Below are 25,009 nucleotides of genomic sequence, written 5' to 3'. Positions count from 1 at the left end.
ACAAATTTTTTAAGTCGGGTTGAGTCTAATACTTTTAAACTTTGTAAATTTTGACGCGGTTACGTACGAGGAAGGAAAGAAGAAAAACGTGAAGTAAATTAAAGTGATGTATTTTTTTTTTAAGATCAAAAAATTAAGATGGATGTTGATAGGTAGAAATTTGTGTCGTCCAGCTTCAAGTTATGCCCGCAGTACATGGGATTTGTCACTCTACTATTATTTGCATGCCATGAAAAGGGACATATATGTCCATGACCATAATCATGTTTATAACAAATACAACCACAATTAAAAATAGTAAAAAGGGGGATTAGAGATAAAGGCTAGTAGAGGACTAGCTAGGCAGTGTAATTTTGAATTTACCCCAACCCAATAAAAGGGTAAAACAAGAGCAGTTGCAAGATACAGTTGAAAATTGTGTGCAGATGAGATAAACTAAAATTAGAAGGTATCTATAGACTTATTAAACTAAACTTGATAGATATTGGTGTATTGGCCCACACAAGTTAGTCAAAGCTCAAGCACATGCTGCTGTACTGTGTGAATTGCGTAGAAGGGAAATCAAGGCATGTGGTTCAATAGCTTCGATACATATTCAATCAAATTTACAATTTTTACTCCTTTTTTTTCAAAAAATTATTTTAATCAGGTTAGATCGTTTTGATATTGTAATAATCTTTTAAGGTTAGTTTGTATTGATCCTTTATGACGGGTGATTTTTTTAGCTAAATTATGAATGCAATCCTATAATTTCAACAACAACAAAAAAACTAAATTTGAAACTTTCGATGGTTCATTTGGGCTTGACTGTTGGGCCAAATTGTGATTCACAGTTGTGGGCCTTGGAGTAAAAAGAACACAGATATTGGGCTTCAGTAATAAGCAGACTCTTACTAGAGTTTTGGGCTTTTGAAATTGAAAACTATCCAGAATTCAATATTCCAGATTCCAATAATGGGAAGGCCTAAACAATTGTGTATCCTTTTATTTAGTATGCAATTTATTCCAGAGTAGCTAAATAGTCAAGTGTCTCTCAGATTATTATCTCAACTTGGCAATGCCAGCATTAATTAGCAACCATTTAAAAGCTTTTTACTATTTCAATCTTAAATGAGATTGCGTGAACATGTTTTTATCTTTTCTTCTTCTTCTTCTTCTTTGCCAATCTCATTGCCAGTAGAAAGAGGCAGACAAATGGTTCAGTACACGCCTGCTTGTTCAAGGTTTTGTCCTCCAGGTTAGCCTTTTATGTTTTGTTCATTTTGTAGGTAACCACATGTGCTACATTCTGCCAATGGGGTTTAGCTGCGTTGGTTTGGCAGCCGGGTTTGGAAACCCCCTTATGTAACCAAAAACAAAAAATGTGCTACATTCTTATCATAGCTTTTGATTGTTTTGATAACTGAACTTATCTGTTAAGAAAAATATGGAGTTCGCGTTTTGCCAGTGTTACTCTTATTTTATTTTAAAGTGGGAAAAAAATAAGTCCTAACTCGAATCCTACAACGCATCAAATGAAAATACAAAGGCATGCAAAATGCAGTAATTAGGTTTCAGTTCCATGGTTGATCTCCTTTTACTTTTTTTTAGATGAATTTGATATAATGATATCTTAATCGTCTTTGAAATTTTTGGGATTGCGTAATGCTACTACTTCCAGTGCCACTGAAGCCAACAACACATTGCAACGTAATCAAGAAGAAGCCCTTGCCGCAATATTGTTCCAGAAACTTATCATCTCTAGCCACCAATGCCAATCTAAACTATGATCAGAAGATCACAGTGACCACTAGAAGAAACCCTAGTAAAAGATTCAAGAAATTTTATTGCCAACCTGTTTGTTCTCAACATGGGGGTTATGCTTCATCATCAAAACCAGAGAATGATTGTGATCATTTTCTGACTGGCCTTTGTAAACAATGGGATGCATTTCATCGCTTTTGTCGTCCTCACACTGTAATTGGCACTGTGAGTTTCACATGTTCCTTTCAAAATTTGATATAAATTACATTTGGATTGAACAATTTAATTTTGAGCTTCACTAATTCACTAATTTTTTTTGTTTTTGTTTTCAGGTTATAGGAATCTCATCGGTCTCTCTTCTTCCATTAGAAAATGTTACTGACCTGTCCTCTGCATTTTTCGTAGGACTATTGAAGGTATATTAGAAAATTCGAAACACTACTGTTTGATGCCACAGGTAAAATGGGCTTCTTACATGTGATTGTTTTTTCAATGATTGATCATATCTCTCAGGCATTGGCGCCATCGATCCTAATGAACATCTATGTGGTGGGATTGAATCAATTGTTTGACGTCGAAATCGACAAGGTATAAAATTAAGTGAGACCGAATTGAAGGATGAAAAATACTGTGTATATATATAATGTTCATTAATTTTGTATCTTTTTCTCTTGCTTCTCAGGTTAACAAACCTGAGCTCCCTCTTGCTTCTGGTGAATTCTCTATGGGAACTGGGATCACAATTGTTTCAACAGTTTTGTTGATGGTAATCAATTGCCACTGATATGAGACCACCTAGTGTTTCTACAGTATAAATCTCTGCTACTCACTACTAGTTGTCTGTTATTTTTCAGAGTTTTGCGATGGGAGTTATGTTTAAATCTCCGCCGTTGTTTTGTGCCCTTCTCATCAGTTTTCTGCTTGGAAGTGTTTATTCCATTGAAGTGAGTTTCTTGTGCCTCTTCATATAGTCTCTTACTTTGCTAGCCAAGTACCTACCTTACTTCATCCATCTTAACTTGTTGATTAGCTTCCTTTGCTGCGGTGGAAGAGACATGCATTTCTTGCTGCTACTTGCATCCTAATTGTGAGGGCCATCGTTGTCCAGCTTGCCTTCTATGTACACATCCAGGTAACATACGCCGGTTAGTTTTTATTTTTATTTGAAGAAGCCAAATATTTGACAAAACTAAAGCAGTGTATATATGTATTTTGCAGAAATTTGTACTTGGTAGACCTGTTAAGATGACAAGATCCTTGGCATTTGCGGTGGTTTTCATGTGCATCTTCTCCTCTGTTATTGCGTTATTCAAGGTAAACAACTGCTAAACTTAAAAAAAAAAAAATGAACCTCGAGTGCAGGGGTAATTTGTCCTTGGCATTTGAACAGGATATACCTGATGTGGATGGTGATAGATATTATGGCATTCAATCCTTCAGTGTCAGCCTTGGACAAGAAAAGGTTACTAGTTTTTCCTTTTTTCTTTTTCTTTTTCTTTTCTTAGGACATATATATATATACATTGTGTGTACTTCTTAATATATGCTCCTTCCTTTGTACACTGTTTACAGGTATATTGGTTTTGTGTAAATATGCTGTTAATTGCATACGGGGCTGCCCTGGTGGTAGGAGCTTCTTCTCCCTTCCTACCTAGCAAGCTTTTTACTGTATGTGTACCCCCATCTCTTACTCAAACTTCTACTCTGCTAGCTATTAATTTTACATGTTTTACTGATACATGGGCTTTGGTTGCAGATACTAGGCCACACTGCACTTGCTTCCCTTCTTTGGCTCCGAGCTCGATCTGTCGATATAGCCGATAAAGCCTCTCTAACTTCTTTTTACATGTTCATCTGGAAGGTGACGGATTTCTTACTCTTACCACCTGTCTGTTTTCTTTGTGTTCATGATAAGTGGCACATGCCTGTGTGACATTATACAAGCAAATGTGCATAAGAATGCATTGGTTTATTTGGCACTGACTTAAAAATATGTTGGCTGTAGCTCTTCTATGCCGAGTACTTGCTCATTCCTTTTGTACGCTGAGTTGAGAAGATAAAGAAGAAGAATTGTTGTGGGCTCTGGACAATTTCATACACTACTGCTTCTCTGTCATCATCAGTCATCATCATTCATCACAACTGGCTTTACTGGTTTTCTTGTGTTCGGTCCACGTCACCAAACCAAACGCCCAAATTACAGATTTTATTTTTTCTCTTTACAACTATTTATTCATTTATTGTTTCCATTATCTACATGAAGTTATGAACGGGCAAAATCACCCAAAAATACATTCCAGTTCTAAAGCCATCACTAAAATTGTTTCCATTATTTAATTAAGATACCCAAACGACTTAATAAATAGAAATGAATCATTTTAAATTATGTTGTGGACTTTTAAAAAAAAAATATTAAACAATAACTAAAATATAATTATTAATTAAAGTAATTCAAAAAGGCTAAGATATTACTTAATTACATATATTAAATTAAAGAAGTTGGCCAAAAAAAAAGAAGCCAAGAAACTGATTATGTATATATTTTAAAATCAAAACAAAAAAACTTCTCCCGACGAAAGTTCGTCGTCACAAGTCGATGCTGACGAAAGTTGCCTGATTAAATTTTTTTTTAAAACTATATTAAAAAAAAAGGACCCGCCCAACTCCTAGGCGCCACGTGTCAAAAATCATAAAGCCAGGAGGCTATATTATTTTTTTAAAAGAATTTGGAAAAACAGAGTATAGCCGTGCGGCTATTTCTGAAAAATTCAAAAAATCTGGTATAGCCGAACGGCTATACTATTTTTTAAAAAAATTTGAAAAAACGCGTATAGCCGCCCGGCTATACTACGTGTCAAAAAATTAAAGCCGCACGGCTATACTATTTTAAATTTTTTTTTTTTGAAAAAACGAATATAGCCGCGCTTGACGAGTGAAATTAAACCCTCATGAATCTTCCTACACATTGGCGATGGATTAGAAACCAAAGAAAAAAGAAAAAAGTAAAGACATTGGGCCTCGGAAAACCTTCTACAGGAAGGATCATATTACGCTAGGCCACAGATAATCTGGCCTTCACGCCGGCATGAACCGACCTAGAAACTGGTTTTGGTTTGGGCCAAGTTAAAGATTGCCTCACGGAGCAATGAAGCCACACCTTTCTGTAGAAAAAGAGAACGGTCAAACTATCTGGCCCACTATCTTCACTTATTGGGCCAGTGAAACAGCGTTGTTCAGTATCTTAGCTACCCGGCAGGTAAGTCGACCTTTAATTCCAACTTTGCCCTTCCTTTATATTAAAACTAAAAAAAGCGCCGGTCTTTCTTAGTCGTCCAGAAGTGCGTTTTTGTTGTTAGGGTTTTCGCTCCTTGCTCTCTGCTCTGAACCATCGCGGCGGATCTCCAAGCGCGAAAATGGTGAACCTTTCTCTCTCTTCTCCCTTCCTCCCGCTCTCTGGTTACGCATATATCTATTGCATCGATCTTTATATATATCTCTGTTTGTTCCTGTACTTTGTTGATTTCATGGGATTTAAGTAAATTTCTCATTTGGGTTTATGATGAATATGCACAGCCGTCCCACAAGACCTTCATAATCAAGAAGAAGCTGGCGAAGAAGATGAGGCAGAACAGGCCCATCCCTCACTGGATCCGTTTGAGGACCGACAACACCATCAGGTTGAAACTACTTTCTTTGCTTTAATTATTTTGGAATTTCATTGTTAATTTTCATTTTGTTCTTGATCGGTTCTCAGATTAGATGCTTACAAGTTGTCAAATTTGTTCATGTATGTATCAGGTACAACGCCAAGCGCAGGCACTGGCGCCGCACCAAGCTCGGTTTCTGAGGTGCTTTGCTGCAATGGCATTTGGCATATTTTGTAATTTGATTAGGGGTTTTAGTTTTGATTCAGACTCCAGAGCTTAATGTTTTTGTACTTTGTTGAGAACCCAGTTGTAAGAACTCATAAGAGTCTCTCAATTTTCAGACGTTTATTATGATTTAGCTTCCCTGAATCAATTTCAAGTGTCAAATGAATTCCCAATTCACCCAAATCCTTCATCTGAGGTTGTATGTGTTTGCTCCATCTCTCGTCTGGTTTCTGCAGGAGAATTCTATGCTAGGGCAAATCATGATTGTTTGTGTTTGATGAGATGAAAAATTCTCCTCATAGCTGATTTCCTCTGCTAATTTGTATGCACTTGTTCTTGATTCAAGAACTTTTCAGCTATTCAATAATTTTTTGAAAGAAAATGAATAAACTAAAATGAATCAAGTTGAAATTTCTTTTCCCGTCTGCCAGCAGGATAAAGTAAAAAAGAATCAAGTTGAGAATTTATCTTCAGATCTCTGAAGTTTTTTCTGAAAATACATGAACTTCAATCTTTACTCTGCAAGTGCCTGTGACACGTATGTTGGACAAAAAGTTGGGGGTTAATTTTAATTTAGTACCGTGAACTTTCACCCTCAAGATATGTTTGTTTATACATTCTCAAATTTAACAATTATGTACCTAATTTTATTAATTTTTTGCAATATGATTCCGGTGTTAATTTCAATAGCAAAATTTCTATTAATTTGCCTATGTGGCATGCTTGTGAGTTGTGTGCCACTTATTCACTTCTTTCAATGTTAGTTGAGTGGTATTTTCAGGTAATTGATGTCAAATGGTTTTGGGCGAGATTTTTTTGTGTCATATGGGTTTGGGAAGGAAGACATTACTTGCTCCAAAATACCCCTAAACTAGCATCAAAAGAAGTGAATAGGTGGGATCCAACCTTGCCACATATGCAATTAACGAAAATTTTGACGTTAAAGTTAATACCGGAATCATATTGCAAATTTTTTAAATGATTAGGGTACATAATTCCCATTGTTAAAATTGAGAGTGCAAGGGCAAACATGTTTTAAAGTGGAAAGTTTTAGGGTACTAAATTGAAATTAACCCAAAATTTGGAATATAATTTTGTTAAAATAAAATAAAATTATGTTATAATATGATAATTAATAACACTACGTTTCGATATCTCTTCACATAAAAAAATTCATCATTAATTCACACATGACCTATGGTAAAAATGTTGTTTTTCCTTTTTTCCCACACAAACGAATCACTTTTTATAACGTAGAAATATTGAGAAGAAGAATCGAAAATAAAATTTCGGATTATGTAAGTAATATGGGAAGAAGAATCAAGCATAGAATCTCGGATATTAAAAAGGAAAGGATCGAAAGTAGCACCTCAAATTCATGAACAATTACTCAATTTGTTTGTATACAAGCGATAACCGAGCAGCTCGGATATATGAATAATTGTAAGCTACACGTCCCTCCCACTTTACCAATATAACGACCAAACGCTCCACTGATTAAAGGCAGAGTACTAGCCTGACCTCACTCATTCACTCTCCGTGACAGCTGACGCTGAGGACTCCGCTTCGTATTCAACGCCCTCTATCGCTGAGTTCCACAAAAACATTCTCATTTCAACTTCATCTCTTCGTCGAATTTCAGCTTTCGATTCATTCAACTCCGTTATCTGAATCCATCTGGTTGATTGCATCATAATCATTATCTCTTACTCTTAGCTATTGATTTGCTCGTAGATCGCGTAATTATCAGTCTTGATTCGTCAATTTTTTCTGCTGTTTTCTTGATTATACACGCAAATAACCGTTTACATTCTGCTTTTGCTTCAGATAGATGGCTTCAACGATGCTTTCGTTAGCTTCTGTGTCTCCCTCAGCTTCACTCTCTACGCATGAGACTCCCAAGGTACCGCTCATTTCATTTCGTAATTAATTGCGACTTTCATGAACGGTTTCGTTCTTTTCTTATCTTTTACTGTTTGGTTGCCGAGAAAGTACTGACTTTCGGCTTAATTCATTGGTGTGATTTTGTTCAACAGGGGAAGGTGAAGCTTGGGAGTTCCTTTTTGAGCTTGAACAAGGAAAGGAACAATCTATTTGCGAAGACAGAGGTAAATGCCGTGAGCTGCTATGGCTTTGTTGGAATTTTTGTTTAACATTAATGCTAATGTGGTTTTGCTGTCTTGCCTGTAGTCTTTTGGTCGGATATCTATGGTAGCTGCTGTGAATGTTTCTAAATTTGAGGGCGTAACCATGGCCCCGCCTGATCCAATTCTTGGAGTTTCCGAAGCATTCAAAGCTAGCACAAATCAGTCAAAGCTCAACCTTGGAGTTGGGGCATATCGAACAGAAGAGCTTCAGCCATACGTGCTTGATGTTGTTAAGAAGGTCGGGTTGCTATCCTCCTCTCTTCATGAAATGGATAATTTTTCGCTAATGAGATTTTGAAATCTTGAGTTTCTTATTGTAAATTTTTTAAAGTGAAATCCTTTTATTTTGCAGGCAGAGAATCTTATGATTGAAAGGGGAGAAAACAAAGAGGTAATTATACACAACAATCTAACTGATGTGGTTTGTTCTTCTTGAAATTACGATTTACTAACTGCAGTTCACTTAAAATATGCAGTACCTCCCAATAGAAGGTTTGGCAGCATTCAATAAGGTCACTGCGGAGTTATTATTTGGAGCAGACAACCCAGTAATAAAGCAACAAAAAGTATGTCGGAAATCAGAACTCGTGCCTCTTGTGAAGTTAATCATGTAGTATATCTCTTTGACCTTATATTGGTCTTTTGACTGTTTGTTTTTCCTTTCTTTAAGGTAGCAACTGTTCAAGGTCTATCAGGAACTGGTTCTCTTCGTCTTGCTGCAGCTCTTATTGAACGATATTTTCCTGGGGCCAAGGTTTTAATATCATCTCCAACCTGGGGTCTGTATCATCACTCCCATATCATTATAAGACTTGTCTCAAGATTACTCGTTTTTCATTCCTAACAAAATTGTGTTGCAGGTAACCACAAGAATATTTTTAATGACTCTAGGGTTCCATGGTCAGAGTACCGATATTATGATCCAAAAACAGTTGGTTTGGATTTTGAGGGGATGATATCCGACATAAAGGTAATATAGTTTTGCACAGGAATTTGCGCACGAATGGTTATTACATTGAGTTATGGATTGTTGAAATTGTTACTCATTGATCACCTGGATCTTGAGAACACATGTTTTTGTTATTCAATAATTGCATTTGTAATATATTTATATCTTCTCTCTCTGTTAATATGGAATTAGTTACTATTAATTTGTATGCCATTCCATCTTCTAGGCAGCACCTGAAGGATCTTTTGTGCTGCTTCATGGCTGTGCTCACAACCCTACTGGCATAGATCCAACCCCTGACCAGTGGGAAAAAATTGCTGATGTCATTCAAGAAAAAAACCATATCCCATTTTTCGATGTTGCATACCAGGTACATAGTACTGCACACTACTGGCTGGAGTCATACTGTAATTTTAGTTTCTGTAGTAATTTCTCTAATGCTGAAATGGAAGTGATAACACTGAAGCTTTGGAATGAAATCTCTAATAATCTATTTCATATTGAAAAGTTAATAATATATTGAAGTATGATGGTTTAAAATTCCTGTTGAAATGAGTTATTTTATAATGTTAATGTCTGAATTTTGTCATTCTGCTTTTAGGGATTTGCTAGTGGAAGCTTGGATACTGATGCAGCGTCTGTCAGATTGTTTGCTGCACGTGGTTTAGAGTTATTGGTTGCTCAGTCATACAGTAAAAACCTTGGTCTTTATGCAGAAAGAATTGGAGCAATCAATGTTGTGTGCACATCATCTGATACAGCAACAAGGTGCAGTAGAAACTATACTACACATATTTATCTTCTGGCATAAGACAATGCTCATAATTGCATAATTTACTAAGTAACATGGTTACTTAATTTTCTCTGTTGCTATTTCAAGCCCTGTTCTTTGCATTCTGGATCAATTTGTGGTCCAACACTTGCAACGTGCGTCATAGTTTTTCATGTTTTGAAGCCTCCTTCTGGATCTTTTGTATGGTGTTGGATACTATTTGTGGTTTCATTTGAATGCCTGGGAAACTTGAATCTGCAAACCACTAAACCATCTTTTGTGCCTTGGCTCAAGTTTTAAAGACTTGGGTAGATCCTAGGTTCTACTCTTGTCAAGCAAAGAAAGGAATAAAAATAAAGAACTGGTTCTTGTAATTTGTTACATTATTGTGGTTACTTGAGTCTGCGATCAGATATAGTGACATACCTGAATTTGTAGGATCTGCTAATGATTTTAGTTTTTATATCCAGGGTAAAGAGCCAACTGAAGAGGATTGCTCGACCTATGTACTCAAATCCTCCAGTTCATGGGGCTAGAATTGTGGCCAATGTAGTTGGAGATCCAACACTTTTTGGTGAATGGAAAGCAGAGATGGAGATGATGGCTGGAAGGATAAAGAACGTGAGACAAAAACTATACGATAACTTGACTGCAAAGGATAAGAGTGGAAAGGATTGGTCATTCATACTTAAGCAGATTGGCATGTTTTCTTTCACAGGCTTGAACAAGGCTCAGGTAATTCCCTCCTGTTAAACTATGATCTAAGTCTATCTATAGGTCTTCGATCTCTTGATATGAATTTTGTTCCTGGTCCTCTTCATTCTTGCATCATTTCGTGCAAATTTGATCGTTTAGTTATTTATTTTTATTGACCATAAACCCTGCCCCTAGATTTACATCTGACCTTTTTTTTTGTCTGGTCAGACCGAGAACATGACAAACAAGTGGCATGTATACATGACAAAGGATGGAAGAATTTCCCTGGCAGGATTATCTTTAGCGAAATGTGAATACCTATCAGATGCAATCATCGACTCGTACCACAATGTTAGTTGAAGTAGAATTCATAGCTGCGGTACCACTTTGAGGAAGATGCTAAGAAAATTTTGTTGAGCCTCTCCCCATATTTAAGCACCTGTGAACTTGTGTCTATAATTTATTGAGATCGTCTAATAATAATCAGCAGTCGCAGAAAGGAGAGGCATCTCCAACAGCACCGACAAAAGGATAGCAGGAGAAGATCAACCTTTGGGGCTTACCTCTTACCTATCAAGACATACAGAGATTGTAATAATAATAAGGTTCATCTCAAGTTCATATTCATGGTCGATATGTTGCAACCTTTATTTATTTCCTGGAAAAAGGAGGTTGCCTGAATTTTATTGAATACATGTATAATCATGGAATCATAAAACAAACAAAAACAGCAAAATCAAAGCACTGCTTCTTCCCAGGCATGAGGATCAAAAATGCCAGCGGGGCCATGGCACAGCGAAGAACTTCATGAGCCCCTGATTGCAGTGAGAGCTATTGGCACCCTGGCCACAAGCAAAGTAGTGAGGCCCCCACTGGTTCAACACAAAATTAAACCCCTCGCCGCCTCCCTGTGTACTGTTTGCCAACAACTTTGCCCTCCTGAAATCACATGTTATGTAGCTCCATAGGTTTGGAAGTAAGTACACGTCATGAGCACGGGTGTTGCTTGGTGGATCGTACTTGAAAACTGCACATCAAAATAATTAGAACGTTAAAACATAAAATAAAAATAATAAAGAAGAACAAGTGTGACATTATATTCAGTTTTAAAATAAATGTACAAAGTGTGTCTTTCATGTAAAAGGGGCCATTTTTGAGAGTCCAATGAGTGTAGTTGAAGCCATAACGCCAACCTTGTGACCCTCCTACAACCACAGTTTTAGCGTCACCAAGTGCCAATAGAGAGACAGCTACAAGAATCAAAATGAATCCTTGTGAACCATAACTGAAACCCATGTTCAAATTCCTGATCCTCAACAGGGCACTAAGGAGCTAGAAATCTAATTAATAAGATTGTGGTAATGGGGATATGAGCAGAAGAGGTTTATATAGTGCATTTTGATCACATGTCCTGAAGCAAATCGGCCACAATTTGCCTTCGTTTCTCACTAGAGGAGCCGGAAAACTTGTAAAAAATTCATTTTTTGTGAATAGAAAATGTAGATTTTGTCAATTGTCTGGTGCTGTTTCTGGGTTTTCTTGCCGTTTTTCAAGTTTCATGTGCCATTGGATAGAAAACAAAGAAAAGAGGGTACAACGGTTGACGACGAGTGGGTTTGGTCTTTAAGATGTTGGCGAAAGTCCACTTACTTACGGGAAGAAGAAAAACATGTTTATGGTTATGATTAGAGAGGCAATAAGGTCTCTAAAAACAACTGAACTGAATGTGGGTTGTTGGTCGTTCTCGTTGGCTGACGGCTATAACCTAAAAATTCAATTCAACGGTGCTATGTGGGCCCATGTTATTACCTGGCCCATGAAAATCAGCTGGTGGCCCAATATGTGTAGCGAAATACTGAAGCCCAAGAAAGCTCACAGAAGAAGTGACCGACTGAGGCCCACCATTGAAATTACACAGATACCTCTGTCTGTCTCTCGCTCTCTGCAACTCAATTATGTCAGAGGCAAGCGATTGAATCTTTGGTACTACAGGGGGTAAGTAGTTATACTTTCTTCGAATATTTCACAATGTTTTATCTTTGTTTTTTTTAAAAGTAATCTAAAGCTTTCGTCTTTGGGGTGTTTTGTTTTCGATCTTCAGCTAGATTAGATTGAAGGTAGCACCAAAAATTTTGATTTTGGTTTTGGGGGTTTAACTGGGTTTATGAATTTATGGGAACCCATTAACATGCTTGAATTGCAAACCATGAAAAGGGAACTTGAATGCTTTAACTGACAGTGCTATTGTTTTATTTGGCTCCATAAACCCCCAATGCTAACTTTTATTCCTTATATCTTGTATCCTAATGCAGTTCACCGCCTCCCCTCGGTTTGTTTTATATCTGCAATTTTGTCAACGTTTCGTCACAAATGTCCATCCATTAGGGTTTGAACTTGAAGTGATTCAGAAAGTGTTAATTCAGGGAGATAAAAAATTTAGATAGGAAAATGGGTTCTGCACCTAAACACCCTTTGTTTTGTCTGACATGGCCGTGGGACATGAACCAAAATGCTAAAGCTAATACTCCTAGCGCTTGCAACTTTGAGGGTCCTTGGTTATTCAAATCTCTGCAAACTATTGGGTCAATTGCTTGCAATTTCGTCAACTCAGTTTCCGGGTCCTCGTTTTCATTGGCCAATACCTTTATGCCCTCCCAGTTGGATGCAAGAACCAGCCAGAGTAACAGTTTGAAGTCAAAAACAATCTTGGGTCCTGAAGAGCAGGGGGAGGCAGAGCATAGAGCATTTGCCTCAGCTTTAGCAAGTGGGAAAGAGGCTACTGTGGTTGAGTTTTATTCACCCAAATGCAGGCTGTGTAATTCTCTGCTTAATTTTGTTAGGGAGGTTGAAGGTAGGAACTCAGACTGGCTTAACATTGTTATGGCAGATGCAGAGAACTATAAATGGCTTCCCGAGGTACACTACCACCCACAAGTATCTCTATTTCTTGATATTGGTTTTGAATGACCCATTAGTTTTGCTCACAAAACACTATTCTATATCTACACGGATGTAGCTATTTTTATTTATGGGTTTTTATATGTTAATATGGTAACGTTGATGAACCCATGAAATAATTTGGTATTTTACTCGCTATTTTGCTTGTAATTTTCTTGGGGGTGAAATTGCTGTCTTCATGATATAATCTGGTTTACATAGTAGACCCTTGTCTGATTATTTTTTTCTTGTTGGTAATGCAGCTTCTCCATTATGACGTTAGATATGTTCCTTGCTTTGTGCTGGTGGACAAGAAGGGGAGGGCGCTGGCAAAGACTGGCATTCCGAGTAGTCGGCTACATGTAATAGCAGGTCTCTCTCATCTTCTCAAGATGAAGCGTCCTTGCAAAAAGCAATAGCTAGATCAAATATTGAATCTTCTCATCTATTCAGCATTTTGATAATGAAGCCTACTTTTCATGAGTTCACAGCACAGATGCTTTTGGGTATATGAATCCTTTGATTACTGCACATCATAAATTGGTCTTAAATACAATAGCCCGTCTAACAGAGTTCTTGAACCACATTCCTCGCCTCGGTGAGGGGATTTGTGTAATGAACTTCTCTGGCCCATATATGTTGCATGGAATGCATAGACATCTCCGTTTCCAGTAGGTTTGTTGTCTTCAACCGCGTGACTGCATTCGGATCCATCATCCTACCGATTACGGTCTGCAAATATAGTAGCTAAATCAATTGATTTTTAACTATATCGTGAAACCACAGTAATTTAGTTGGAAATGAACTCACCCAAAATTTGCTGAAGCAAGCATTGAAGATTATGAATTTTATAAGGTTTTCATCATGGCTACTGAGGGCATTGTCAGAACTCACAGACACAGCGAGATCTTGATAGGAAGAATCAAACATTGATCCAAAGTTCTTCACCGTAATCCGGTCGTGATTCTTTAAAATTCTCTCGAGGTGGTACATGGTGGCACTACACGCATTGTCGCCTTTCCTGACCCACTTTAAGGTCCAGCCACTGCCTTCAAAAGCTGACAGTGGGAAGTCTTCATACAGCCTTAGCAAAGTTGCAGCTCTTTCAGAATTAGCCCAGCAACAACATGGGGATGAGCCATCATCTACACATAAGGATAGAGAAAAAGATTATTAACCTGAACAGGGAAACAAGACAACGCCAAAAGAGTACACGGCGATAGCAAATATAATTTTTTTTAAAAAAAAATTTATTTTATCTGTTCATCACAAGAAAGAAGCTTGCTTCCAAGTGTTGATGATAGTCTGAATTCTTTATCAATACTCACCAAGTATGATAAGCATTAAGTAGTAACAAATGCACCATGCCTTTACAATTTTCTGATGACTTGGCCAACATGCAGAACGAGGGTTAAACATAGCAAAATTTCTTAAATAAACAAATAGATTACCCAGAACAAAACCGGCAAGTGGGATGTCAACAAGACACGGCCTGAAGTGATTTTTAGGTTGATAATTGACATTTCTAAATTTCTTCTCCAGAACTAGGATGTGGATGGCAACAACCTGTACAAATTTCAATGTTGATACAGAAGAATAAGCTTCAACCGCCCACAAACAAGATTGTGAAGAGGAAATAAATTTTTTTTAATCATGTAGGGAAGGAAACTAGACAATATACAACTTACCCTGCAATGAAACCGCATGGGCTTGAAATCCAAGCACTTAACCAACTCAGAAATCAAACCTGAAGAAACTAAGTCTAGAGGTGCAGCATTCTGCATGTATGAAGCAGGACTGGAGCACTTGTCGCTGCATGATTCATTATCTACCTTTATGAAGTTATTCTGGAAGCTGACAGCCCTTATGGAATTGATTACAATAAATGATACAGATGTCAACATCCATCTATTTTGCCCCCTGGAAACCAAAGAATATACGTCAAGCCCACAAATTTGTCACATGACTGGTGCAATACTAAAAGCCTCTAAAGATTATCAGACTATGCCCTTAGACAAGAGAGAATACCAAAATTGCCAAACGATAAATCAGGACTGAAGGATAAGGCAGTTAAGTGTCAAGGACTAATTAGACAGCATACCGTAATTCAAGAACCCGGTGAAATGTTGCATCCACACCAGGTCCAAATCCGACAGGAAAAGCATGTCCACTCAAGGAACCAGATAGCCTTACCTATTTGATGAACATGACGAAATGATATCAAAATATTATTTTATTTTTATTTTCAATGAGACAGAAAAGAATGATACAAATATAGAAATGTTACTTACAATATGATGGTCTACCAAAACATGAATACAACTGCTTTTAGCTCTCTGCAAGAATCTCCACTGAAGAGGATCACCAACGTTTTGACAGTTCAAATATGGATTAACAGAATTGTCTTCCACACTATGAACAGCAATGACATGCCCACACAAAGATAATAGATTTCCCTCAGGAGACAGGCCGTTTGAATCAAGTGATAGCAGAGGCGCAGTCATTGCAAGACTAATGCATGAAGATATTTTAGGAATCCCTTCAGCTGTCACAACTGGCTTGATCAGGCCCTCTTCCAATTCCTTCAGGATTACCTCTCCAAAACTGATAACATTTTCACAGAGACAGAGAGAAATATCTGAAGAGTTTTCAGAACCACTTCCGGGGGACATCTGAAGACGTACTTCGTTATGATGTTCAGATAGAACCTCATTATTTCTCAGAGAGTTATCTAATGGGAGACACTTTGGTGAGCTATTGTTTTGACAAATCTCATCAGAAGTAAACGAAAGGCTCCACAGATGGGTTGTGGAAGGGATAAGAATGTTATCACTGCTGGAATAGCTAGAATCTTTGAGATTACAAAAAGAATCTTCTCCGTCATGCTTCGTGATATAATAACAACCAATATGCAACAACTGAAATGTAAACAAAAATTAGTGCAGTTTATTTCACTGAATTATTTACTCAAGCATGTCCTAACCATGAAAAGGAGAAATCTGACGCACCTGATACTTATAAAAACTTTCAGATGTAAACTCCAGCAATACCTTCTGTCCACTTGGTCTGCAAAAGCCACCATTATTTAATTTGGCCCTAGTGCAATGCAAGATAACTGAACCAACTAGACTGTGACCGTTAACTCCACTAATCATAGCCGAACAAGATATCTCACGAGATGTCAAGTCACAATATATCTGTTTCTCCCAGGATTCCTTGTAAGAAATAGAACAAGAACTCGGTTCTCTGACTGACTCGGAGGAATTGTTCACTGAATTAGAACTTAATCCCTTGCTTGATGAATGATTAACCTTATGCCTCTTGGGAGAAACATGGTCCAAGTAATTTCCACCAGCACTTTCCATGGAATTCTTCGGATTATCCCCAAAAGCCCTAGTTGGACATGAAATCTCATAGCTTCCAGCAAGAAATAAATCCCAAGGCAAGATTATAGCCTCCACAAACATGCTTGAAGAGTTTTCTATAACGACATCATCTTGATACTGTTAAAATTCAAGTAAGTAGATCACTAATAAGTAAAGGAAACACAGACAGTATTTCCATGTCTACTATCAAGAGTCCCCTTCTTCCATTTTGGGGCTTATGAAAAGTATGTGGAACTCCTCAGAGCAGCTTTTGGAAACATCACTGAAATTACATAAGATAATAAATTTGGAATATACCTTCTGTAGCACTGGAAATTTGTGGGTAACCAAAAGCAAGTGAAACATTCCACTTTCAAGTCTCTTCAAATCTTCTCCCGGTCCAGTACAAGGATAAATGGGTAGATTTCTGCACATTGAATTTCTCAGACGAAAGTAAACATAAACTGTTAAATTCATCTTTCTTGCTAACGGTATGAAATGAAAGATGGTTCTGCATGAGAATAAATCATTGTCGAGCAATCCTATACACTCCACAGACTGAGGCATTCCTTCAATAACAAGACTGAAGTCAGCTACCTGGAAAGCCACACTGAAATAAGTGAGTCCAGATACATAAAGGGTGTAATGGACATGTACAGATCAGTAGCTATGTCCAGATAATCTATTGTAAAACACGACCTTGTATATTCTATTGGCATCCCAAGTTGATGGAAGGTCTGGTATAAGAACATCAATGCTCCCAGTTGCATCAACCAACTGCAGCCTTCCAGAAGATGGAGAAGTCTGTATACTCAATATAAAATGGTGAATAAATCAACTGTAATTAAAAAAATTGTTGAATTACACAAATGTTAGGGTGATGACAAACCAAAAGTATTTAATTGTAAATGTGCAATTCTCAACTATAAATTATTTAGACTTGACTATTAATATGCTAACACCTAAGAACCTGAATGTCATGCAGTAAATCATTATTCTGTCACAAACAACAAACTAAGGCTTTCTGTACTTCCCAGCATTTTGGAACCAGATATTATCATGTACAGTTGTTATGTCAAAGAACAAAATCGCAGTTTAGACAACTGGGATAGACAATTTCATTCAGCAGTATAACTAAAGAAGTTAAGAAATAGGAAACCAACCACTAACCTTCAAACTTCCCATCAAAGATACACCTATATCTTCACTTGAAAAAATCTTTCTAACAGACTGAACGTGAGATCTCCCTTCACAGAATTGAAGGCCATATTTCTTGTCATCATGCAATTTTGCACAGCTATTTTCCAACTGCACTGCTCTCATCCAAAAGGCCTCACAATGACATATGAAAATAGATAAGGGCACTACCTGAACTTAAGAAAATATATTAAAGTTACCTTTCAGCACTAACTTAACACCAAACAAACAGCCATAAGAAATTGACAGTTCTACACCTAAACAAGGTGCCCAACATTAAACAGAAGCAACCCAATGCAAACGTAGATCACATCACACAAATGATTCTGGGCAGGACATACCAAATTAGGGTTACCGATGTATGGTTCACAACCACAGACACTTGAATCATGGTTGCACAGTTCCATGAATACTCCATGCTGCGAATATAAACTATTTAAGATTTTAACAGAAAAGTATAACAAAAGAAGTGTGCTTATTCAGAAGCAAAACCAATTTACCCGAGTTGGATGCATCGATGAAGGAAATTGTGAACTAGCATACATCTGAACAAACCCTCCCTTCTGGTAACACCTTGCAACCATCCAACTCACCCTATTAGGTAATAACATAACAACCACTGTGCAAGAAAGTAAATGCTTCAACTCAAAGGTAAATTACATGTTTTGTTCCCAAAATCTCCTTCTCAGATAAGATGCCAGAAAACTTTTTCCGGAAACATGAGGCAATAAGCAATACCCTGAAACTCAACCATACTGCTTAGTAAACTAACCAGGAAAGTAATATATTCTAAACATTGGAAACAAAACCAGAGAATTTTCCATCCAAACAGAAAAGAGATATCAACAAAAACCAATACCATAATCTGGCAGAAAATGTTAAGGACTCAATGAACTTCCCCAACGAACTCTGTGATTGCGGAAGTATATGACACCTGCAGCATGCAATTATATTACTTTCTGAGCATGCATATGTCTGGGCATCCCAAAGATGTTAAATGGCTTAAATGCATATTAGGTCATCCAAAAAAGGGTGTGATTGACAATTATCTCAAGTGCAATTCACAGTACATGTCTTTACCCAGTTTCCAGTGGGGAGAAGGATTCCACAACAACACTAGTCTTAAAGCAAGCACCAAGTATAAGAATTTTTGTCCAAGAAAATCTGGGGTTCACAAAATGGACATTTCTCACAGAAACCTGAAAAAAAGGCCAAAAAATTGAAAAGTTTTAAAAATCAAATTGACAAATAGTATAGATCAAAATCATTTAAGGCAAAAAATTTAACAAAAGATATAGGACTTACGAGTGCACCCGCCCTAAGGCTATGCGGTGGAGTAAGCAGTTGATCAGTTAACAAAAGCCACACCTCATTGTCCAACTCAACAACCATCCCTTGCATATACACACCTTTGACTATCCCTCTATATGTGCCACATTCACCTTTTCCCTTGGCAACAGCTGTACATTTTGGTTGCCATTTCCAGGACAATCTAAGCAGATGCAATGCAGAATTTTCCGTAGTTACATACATTAGTTTAGATTCTTCCTTTCCTATAAAAACCAACTTCTTTTTCAAGCCTGATAAAGCCACAACATTTCCTACAAATTTTGTAAAAACAGGATGCCACGACGAAACAGAACCTGAACAATATACAAACATTGGTTTGTTAAAAGAATGTGCATCTTTTTCTTGAATTGAATCCTTCAAAACTGTAACTGCCTCCTTTGAACTGCAGAATTCACACTCACAAACCATAAATTGGAGTAAAAAGCCTCGGAGGCTTGACGAATGGCTTGAATCTGAAGCCTTATTGGTTTTCAAATTGCTATGACCGGTTGCACAGGGAACAGTGGACACAGGGCTAACTACCTCCAATGCGCCAAATACACCATGACGAGCTCTGGAGCTGTCTTCGTGGCCACTTGAAGAGCCCGAACCAAGAGGAATGGAATTGAAATTCGAACAGGGACGAAGTCCGCTATTGGAATCTTGAAAACTCCATCTGATAATCTCCAAGAATCCGCCACCACGTTTCCAGGGAATGAAATTCCAAGCAAGAACACTGATTTTCTTCCCGATAATCCGAACGTCGAAGTCAAGAATGTCGCAGCAGATGGAAGCCGAGCCGTCGGAGAATTGGAAGCAAGTGTTGTAGGAGCATCGAGGAGTGGTATTTGAAGAGGCTGAAGCGGAGGCGTCGATGGCGGTGGGGAGGGTTAGGGTTCCGAAGATGATGGTCAAGTGGTCAAGAGGGGGGAGAACCTTATGGCTAGGATTGGGGTTGGGGTTAGGGTTTGAGTGGATGGGAATGGAGCGTGTGGAGGGCTTTGATGTTTCGTTTGAATTGGGGGAGATGGAGGATGTGGCGGTGAGGGAACGACCGCGTTGGAGTAGCTCTGCAATTGTGAAAATTCTCACATTTTCCATTGATGAGGATGGAGGAGGAGGAGGACAACTGTGGAAGCTCTCTCCACACACAGAGAAGAGAGTGAGAGAAGCAGTGGGGGCGCGGGAACGGGAACGAAGGGGTTTATAAAACCCAAAACGACTCGTCGTTTGACTTTGTTAGTATAATCTCACACGCGTCGCAGTCCCACAGCTTCGTTTCATATGATTTCGTTTATTTTGGGCCTGGAGTGGTATGATGGTTCATATATTAGTATGACATGGCAGTCGCACATAATAACACTTTGGTAATGTGTGCTCGAATTTGTTTTTGGGTTGAGAAAGGATTTTCTATTTCATTAAACAAAGCGAACAAAGAAAACAAAAAAGAAAATCCTTTTATAAACTGGAATGGGATTCTCAGTTTAACTGGGATTTTTGGTTTCCAATCCTAATCCTAGTTGGAAAATGCAAGATCTATATATATATATATATACCTCCGCTTCTCACCCTATCAAATGTGCACTCTGCAACCCATTACATCACAGCAAGTTTGCAAAATATCTGTGATCCAAATCGAATTGTTTAGTTTTCAGAGAGCTTAGGTGAGAAAATCCTATTCCTAGCCATGAGTTCCTTCAATCAAGCAGAGCCAACCCAAAATGCCTCGATGGCCAAGCTACCACCGCCGGCCATGGTTAACAACAAAAACCCAGCCACTGTCCAAATCACTGCTGAGCAAATTCTCAGTGAGGCACGTGAGCTCCAGCTTCTCCATAATGAATTAGTGGAGGGTGCTAGGGCGATTTACGAGCAATCTGTACAATGTCAACCAAATCAAATTCAGGCTTGGATTCGATATGCCAAGTTTGAGACTAGTAATGGTGATGTTGCGAGGGCAAGGGAGGTGTATGAGAGGGCAGTGGAGAAGGTAGAACTAGCAGATTTTAATGAGGCAGCAGAGCAGTTGCTGGTGGCTTTCGCCGAATTCGAAGAGCACTGCGAAGAAATCTTGCGTGCAATGTGTATCTACAAGTTCGCTCTTGATCATATACCAAAAGGACAGGGCATGGATTTATATAGCAAGTTTGTACTTTTTAGGAAGCGTCATGGGGTCAGACTAGGGATTGAAGATGCCCTTGAGAGAGAGATGATGTCTCTGGAGATCAAGATAATATTAGCTGCCTACAGGTGGAAGAAGGAACAAGTTTCTTCTCACGATATTGGAAGCGGCCTACAGGAGGAAAGAGGGACAAGTTTATTCTCAAGATTTTGAGAAACGCTAATTGGATTCTGCCTTTTTGTAACTTACTCAGATTTCCAATTCAAATTATATATTTTTTCTTCTTGTAATATTGCCTCTGAAGTGCTAGCTCCTGAACTAGAAATTCAAAATTAATAAATAAATGAAATCCTTAACTGTAATCAGTCTGTTCTGCCTAGAAAAGCCTTTCCCAGTCTCGAAGTAACATTTTCAGAGCTGGGGAGAGTCCTGAGGTTTCCACTATCTGACATGTAAAAGTAATTGTAGTTTATGCTAGTTACCAAATCCGTTAGTTGAGGAAAGTGCCCCACATTGAGCTTGAAAGAAAGCACCTGCAGAATCAGCATGCACCAAACCACACGTTTCTTGACCATTAAAAAAAAAAAAACCACACGTTTAGTGCAAATCTTAAAATCAGTCCCATCTGAATCAAAACCAACGCAAGGAGAAGATTACTCTGAGCAGGAAAGCAATAAAATCATCGAACTGTTTCTCAATACGGTCAACTTCCATTTCACATTTGGCCTTAATTGCAGAAACTGTTCCTCCACTAAGTGTCAGCTGTATAGAATAAAGGTCCAATGCTTATCCCAGGATGTTGTTAATCCTGCTTTCTATCAGAGCCCACTGATGCAAAAGAGAGTAATAAACACAATTCAGCTTTCCCCTGGTCATAAACGATTATTTCATAGTTCATGAGTTCTCAAACAAGACAAACTGAGCACTGCCGCTGAATTGTCAATAAATACAATTCATGTACTTCTATGACTTCATCCAGAGATCGAGCGGCTGTCATGTCTTCACAAAGTTCACGCCATGCATTGTGATATACCTGTTTACCGAGTACTAATTAGCGATCTAACAATTCCATATGCTTTCCAGAACGCAAGCATATAACAGCACAGTTAATGATAGAAAGGTTGATTTTATGTTAAAAGGAAAAAACCTGCAGTAAATCATTATTCTGTCGCAATCAACAAACTAAAGCTTTCCGTACTTTCCCAGCATTTTGGAACCAGTACAGTTGTTATGCCAAAGAACAAAATCGCAGTTTAGACAAATGGGATAGAAAATTTCATACATCGGTATACCTAAAGAAATTAAGAAATAGGAAACCAACCACTAACCTTCAAACTTCCCATCAAAGATACACCTATATCTTCACTTGAAAATATCTTTCTAACAGACTGAACATGAGTTGAAGGCTATATATTTCTTGTCATCATGCAGTTTTTCACAGCTATTTTCCAACTGCACTGCTCTCATCCAAAAGGCCTCACAATGACATGAAAATAGATAAGGGAACTACCTGAACTTAAGAAAATATATAAAAGTTACTTTTCAGCAATAGCTTAACGCCAAACAGCTGTAAGAAATTGACAGTTCTATCCTAATCAACGTGCCCAACATTAAACAGAAGCAAGCCAATGCAAAAGTAGATCACATCACACAAATGATTCTGGGCAGGACATACCAAATTCAGGTTAACCGATGTACGGTCCACAACCACAGACACATGGATCATGGTTGCACAGTTCCATGAATACTCCATGCTGCGAATAGAAACTATTTAAGATTTTAACAGAAAATTATAACAAAATAAGTGTGCTTATTCAGAAGCAAAACCAATTTACCCGAATTGGATGCATCGATAAAGGAAATTGTAAGCTAGCATACATCTGAACAAACCCTCCCTTCTGGTAGCATCTTGCAACCATCCAACTCACCCTATAAGGTAATAACATAACAACTACTGCGCAAGAAAACAAAAAGTCTCCTTCCCAGATAAGATGCCAGAAACCCAACCATACTGCTTAGTAAACTAACCAGGAAAGTAATATATTCTAAACATTGGAAACAAAACCACAGAATATCCCATACAAACACAAAAGAGATATCAACAAAAACCAATACCATAATCTGGCAGAAAATGTTAAGGACTCAACGAATTTCCCCAACGAACTCTGTGATTGTGGAAGTATATGACACGTACAGCATGCAATTATATTACTTTCTGAACATGCATAAGTCTGGGCATCCCAAAGATGTTAAATGGCCTAAATACATATTAGGTCATCCAAAAAAGGGTGCGAATGACAATTATCTCAAGTGCAATTCACAGTACATGTCTTTACCCAGTTTCCAGTGGAGAGAAGGATTCTACAATAGCACTAGCCCTAAAGAGAGCACCAAGTATAAGAACTTTAGTCCAAGAAAATCTGGGGTTCACAAAATGGACATTTCTCACAGACACCTGAAAAAGAAGCCAAAAAAATTAAAAAATCAAATTGACAAATAGATAGATCGAAATAATTTAAGGCCAGAAATTTAACAAAAGATATAGAACTTACGAGTGCACCCACCCTAGGGCTATGCGGTGGAGTAAGAAGTTGATCAGTTAACAAAAGCCACACCTGATAGTCCAACTCAACAACCATCCCTTGCATATGCGCCCCTTTGACTATCCCTCTATATGTGCCAGTGCCACATTCACCTTTTCCGTTGGTAACAGCTGTACATTTTGGTGACCACTTCCGTGACAATCTAAGCAGATACAATGCAGAATTTCCATTAGTTACATACATTGGTTTAGACTCTTCCTTTCCTATAAAAATCAACTTCTTTTTCAAGCCTGACATAGCAACAACATTTCCTACAAGTTTTGTAAAAACAGGATGCCATGACGAAACAGAACCGGAACAATATACAAGCATTGGTTTGGTAAAAGAATGTCAATGTGCATCTTTTTCTGGAATTAATTGAATCCTTCAAAACTGTAACTGCCTCCTTTGAACTGCAGACTTGACACTCATAAACCGTAAATTGGAGAGTAAAAAAAGCCTCGGAGGTTTGACGAATGGCTTGAATCTGAAGCCTTATTGGTTTTCAAATTGTTATGACGGGTTGCACAGGGAACAATGGACACAGGGCTAACTACCTCCCAATGCACCAAATAATATATCAAGCAAGCACTATACACTTCCAATTTGATAAAGAAAATCTTACGTTGCAAGGTTGTGGTCGCACAGGCTCTGCACTTGCAACCACCGTACATAGAGAGAGGTTTGTCTTACATCGATGTAATCAATATATGCATATACACATACATCACATACATACACAGATATAATTTTGTACTCTAGCTCTCCCCTATCATGTGTGGACACATGTCCAAACACCATCTCATTACTCTTCCTACTATATATTCATGTATAACATAAGATGCTTCTCTTTTCTTCTTCTCTACTCTACCAAAATGGTTTCTCCTCTTGTGTTGCTTGTTACAGTATTTCCATAATTTATGTATCGGATTGCTCAAGTCACCGAGGTTGAGGCTCAACTTGCTACGAGTGCAAAATATACTCCGTCATCGTCTACATCGTACTTCCGAAACTTCACTGCATCAAGAGGCGCTCCTAATGGCGTTCGAAAAGGAAAAAATGGAAATGGCATATATGATCTTAGAAAACACATTAATGCCACACGTTACTCCTGATATGCTACGCGACTAGCTAGCGCAGTTGCACCTAAACCAACAAAGATTTGACTCCTTATGTTGGTTCAGGAATTGTAACTTTATAATCGAGAGAGCTGTAATAATTATATGCATTGTGATGGAGGAAAAACGACTGCGACAGGTAAAAAGAACACACATTTCTCACTTTACGCGAGAATTTTT

General features: G+C 38.0%; 7 protein-coding genes and 1 long non-coding RNA gene across 13 annotated transcripts; 5 read left to right on the top strand and 3 right to left on the bottom strand.

Moving 5' to 3' along the window:
* The first annotated feature begins 1,644 nt into the window (after positions 1-1,644).
* Positions 1,645-4,007, top strand: LOC117618110 (homogentisate geranylgeranyltransferase, chloroplastic-like). Its single transcript, XM_034347732.1, has 11 exons — positions 1,645-1,968; positions 2,076-2,159; positions 2,257-2,331; positions 2,426-2,509; positions 2,598-2,687; positions 2,774-2,875; positions 2,962-3,057; positions 3,134-3,205; positions 3,316-3,411; positions 3,500-3,604; positions 3,749-4,007. The coding sequence occupies exons 1-11, from the start codon at positions 1,645-1,647 to the stop codon at positions 3,788-3,790; spliced, it is 1,170 nt and encodes a 389-aa protein (XP_034203623.1). The 3' UTR covers positions 3,791-4,007.
* Positions 4,008-5,048: 1,041 nt separating this feature from the next.
* Positions 5,049-5,810, top strand: LOC117614205 (60S ribosomal protein L39-1). The gene is made up of 3 exons (XM_034342930.1): positions 5,049-5,159; positions 5,317-5,420; positions 5,542-5,810. Exons 1-3 carry the CDS (start codon positions 5,157-5,159, stop codon positions 5,588-5,590), a joined length of 156 nt encoding a protein of 51 aa, XP_034198821.1. The 5' UTR covers positions 5,049-5,156; the 3' UTR covers positions 5,591-5,810.
* Positions 5,811-7,075: 1,265 nt separating this feature from the next.
* LOC117614921 (aspartate aminotransferase, chloroplastic) lies at positions 7,076-10,870 on the top strand. Of its 4 annotated transcripts, none has more exons than XM_034343857.1 (12): positions 7,076-7,220; positions 7,443-7,518; positions 7,652-7,723; positions 7,806-8,000; positions 8,115-8,153; positions 8,239-8,328; positions 8,433-8,541; positions 8,623-8,732; positions 8,938-9,081; positions 9,313-9,479; positions 9,954-10,218; positions 10,408-10,870. In XM_034343857.1, exons 2-12 carry the CDS (start codon positions 7,447-7,449, stop codon positions 10,537-10,539), a joined length of 1,395 nt encoding a protein of 464 aa, XP_034199748.1. In that variant the 5' UTR covers positions 7,076-7,220; positions 7,443-7,446; the 3' UTR covers positions 10,540-10,870. The 4 variants fall into 4 exon arrangements, with proteins under 4 accessions (XP_034199748.1, XP_034199747.1, XP_034199746.1 ...); XM_034343856.1 differs by having other exon boundaries at positions 7,076-7,295; positions 7,447-7,518; XM_034343855.1 differs by having other exon boundaries at positions 7,076-7,295.
* Positions 10,871-10,924: 54 nt separating this feature from the next.
* On the bottom strand, positions 10,925-11,523 carry LOC117614922. The gene is made up of 2 exons (XM_034343859.1): positions 11,301-11,523; positions 10,925-11,206 (listed from the first exon to the last, which is right to left on the bottom strand). Exons 1-2 carry the CDS (start codon positions 11,473-11,475, stop codon positions 10,947-10,949), a joined length of 435 nt encoding a protein of 144 aa, XP_034199750.1. The 5' UTR covers positions 11,476-11,523; the 3' UTR covers positions 10,925-10,946.
* A 545-nt stretch (positions 11,524-12,068) lies between these two features.
* Positions 12,069-13,672, top strand: LOC117614156. The gene is made up of 3 exons (XM_034342870.1): positions 12,069-12,174; positions 12,492-13,095; positions 13,380-13,672. Exons 2-3 carry the CDS (start codon positions 12,628-12,630, stop codon positions 13,533-13,535), a joined length of 624 nt encoding a protein of 207 aa, XP_034198761.1. The 5' UTR covers positions 12,069-12,174; positions 12,492-12,627; the 3' UTR covers positions 13,536-13,672.
* On the bottom strand, positions 13,439-20,164 carry LOC117614155 (CST complex subunit CTC1). 3 transcript variants are annotated; one of them, XM_034342867.1, is made up of 16 exons: positions 18,984-20,164; positions 18,759-18,877; positions 18,538-18,612; positions 18,339-18,417; positions 18,179-18,241; positions 18,020-18,097; positions 17,652-17,849; positions 17,181-17,285; positions 16,800-17,078; positions 16,125-16,619; positions 15,408-16,034; positions 15,218-15,309; positions 14,805-15,036; positions 14,568-14,682; positions 13,927-14,261; positions 13,439-13,848 (listed from the first exon to the last, which is right to left on the bottom strand). In XM_034342867.1, the coding sequence occupies exons 1-16, from the start codon at positions 20,106-20,108 to the stop codon at positions 13,681-13,683; spliced, it is 4,185 nt and encodes a 1,394-aa protein (XP_034198758.1). In that variant the 5' UTR covers positions 20,109-20,164; the 3' UTR covers positions 13,439-13,680. The 3 variants fall into 3 exon arrangements, with proteins under 3 accessions (XP_034198758.1, XP_034198759.1, XP_034198760.1); XM_034342868.1 differs by having other exon boundaries at positions 17,652-17,813; XM_034342869.1 differs by lacking the exons at positions 13,439-13,848; positions 14,568-14,682 and having other exon boundaries at positions 14,089-14,261.
* A 460-nt stretch (positions 20,165-20,624) lies between these two features.
* Positions 20,625-21,342, top strand: LOC117618100 (crooked neck-like protein 1). Its single transcript, XM_034347724.1, has one exon. It carries the CDS (start codon positions 20,695-20,697, stop codon positions 21,340-21,342), a length of 648 nt encoding a protein of 215 aa, XP_034203615.1. The 5' UTR covers positions 20,625-20,694.
* A 112-nt stretch (positions 21,343-21,454) lies between these two features.
* Positions 21,455-23,864, bottom strand: LOC117615378. The gene is made up of 5 exons (XR_004584007.1): positions 23,682-23,864; positions 22,965-23,584; positions 22,805-22,883; positions 22,458-22,639; positions 21,455-22,162 (listed from the first exon to the last, which is right to left on the bottom strand). It is a non-coding gene; the product is annotated as an uncharacterized LOC117615378 (long non-coding RNA).
* Positions 23,865-25,009: the final 1,145 nt, after the last annotated feature.

Source organism: Prunus dulcis, chromosome 1 (genome assembly GCF_902201215.1).
Source record: "Prunus dulcis chromosome 1, ALMONDv2, whole genome shotgun sequence".
In the NCBI taxonomy this organism is placed as follows: domain Eukaryota; kingdom Viridiplantae; phylum Streptophyta; class Magnoliopsida; order Rosales; family Rosaceae; genus Prunus; species Prunus dulcis.
This window is presented reverse-complemented; position numbering and strand designations above follow the sequence as displayed.

Bases quoted from the DNA above. Each gene is read 5' to 3' on its own strand.
- LOC117614922 (XM_034343859.1), bottom strand. From the start codon at position 11,475: ATGGGTTTCAGTTATGGTTCACAAGGATTCATTTTGATTCTTGTAGCT. The intron at 11,207-11,300 runs GTACATTTATTT...TTTGATGTGCAG, and splicing joins TTACATGAAAGACACACTTT to TTTTCAAGTACGATCCACCA.
- LOC117618100 (XM_034347724.1), top strand. From the start codon at position 20,695: ATGAGTTCCTTCAATCAAGCAGAGCCAACCCAAAATGCCTCGATGGCC.
- LOC117618110 (XM_034347732.1), top strand. From the start codon at position 1,645: ATGCTACTACTTCCAGTGCCACTGAAGCCAACAACACATTGCAACGTA. The intron at 3,058-3,133 runs GTAAACAACTGC...GCATTTGAACAG, and splicing joins CTGTTATTGCGTTATTCAAG to GATATACCTGATGTGGATGG. The intron at 3,605-3,748 runs GTGACGGATTTC...TGTTGGCTGTAG, and splicing joins TTTACATGTTCATCTGGAAG to CTCTTCTATGCCGAGTACTT.
- LOC117614155 (XM_034342867.1), bottom strand. From the start codon at position 20,108: ATGGAAAATGTGAGAATTTTCACAATTGCAGAGCTACTCCAACGCGGT. The intron at 17,079-17,180 runs GTCGTGTTTTAC...GTGGCTTTCCAG, and splicing joins ATGCCAATAGAATATACAAG to GTAGCTGACTTCAGTCTTGT. The intron at 15,310-15,407 runs GTAAGTAACATT...TTCATCAAATAG, and splicing joins TTTTGGTAGACCATCATATT to GTAAGGCTATCTGGTTCCTT.
- LOC117614205 (XM_034342930.1), top strand. The intron at 5,421-5,541 runs GTTGAAACTACT...TGTATGTATCAG, and splicing joins AGGACCGACAACACCATCAG to GTACAACGCCAAGCGCAGGC.
- LOC117614156 (XM_034342870.1), top strand. From the start codon at position 12,628: ATGGGTTCTGCACCTAAACACCCTTTGTTTTGTCTGACATGGCCGTGG. The intron at 13,096-13,379 runs GTACACTACCAC...TTGGTAATGCAG, and splicing joins ACTATAAATGGCTTCCCGAG to CTTCTCCATTATGACGTTAG.
- LOC117614921 (XM_034343857.1), top strand. From the start codon at position 7,447: ATGGCTTCAACGATGCTTTCGTTAGCTTCTGTGTCTCCCTCAGCTTCA. The intron at 8,154-8,238 runs GTAATTATACAC...TAAAATATGCAG, and splicing joins AAAGGGGAGAAAACAAAGAG to TACCTCCCAATAGAAGGTTT. The intron at 8,542-8,622 runs GTCTGTATCATC...ATTGTGTTGCAG, and splicing joins AATATCATCTCCAACCTGGG to GTAACCACAAGAATATTTTT.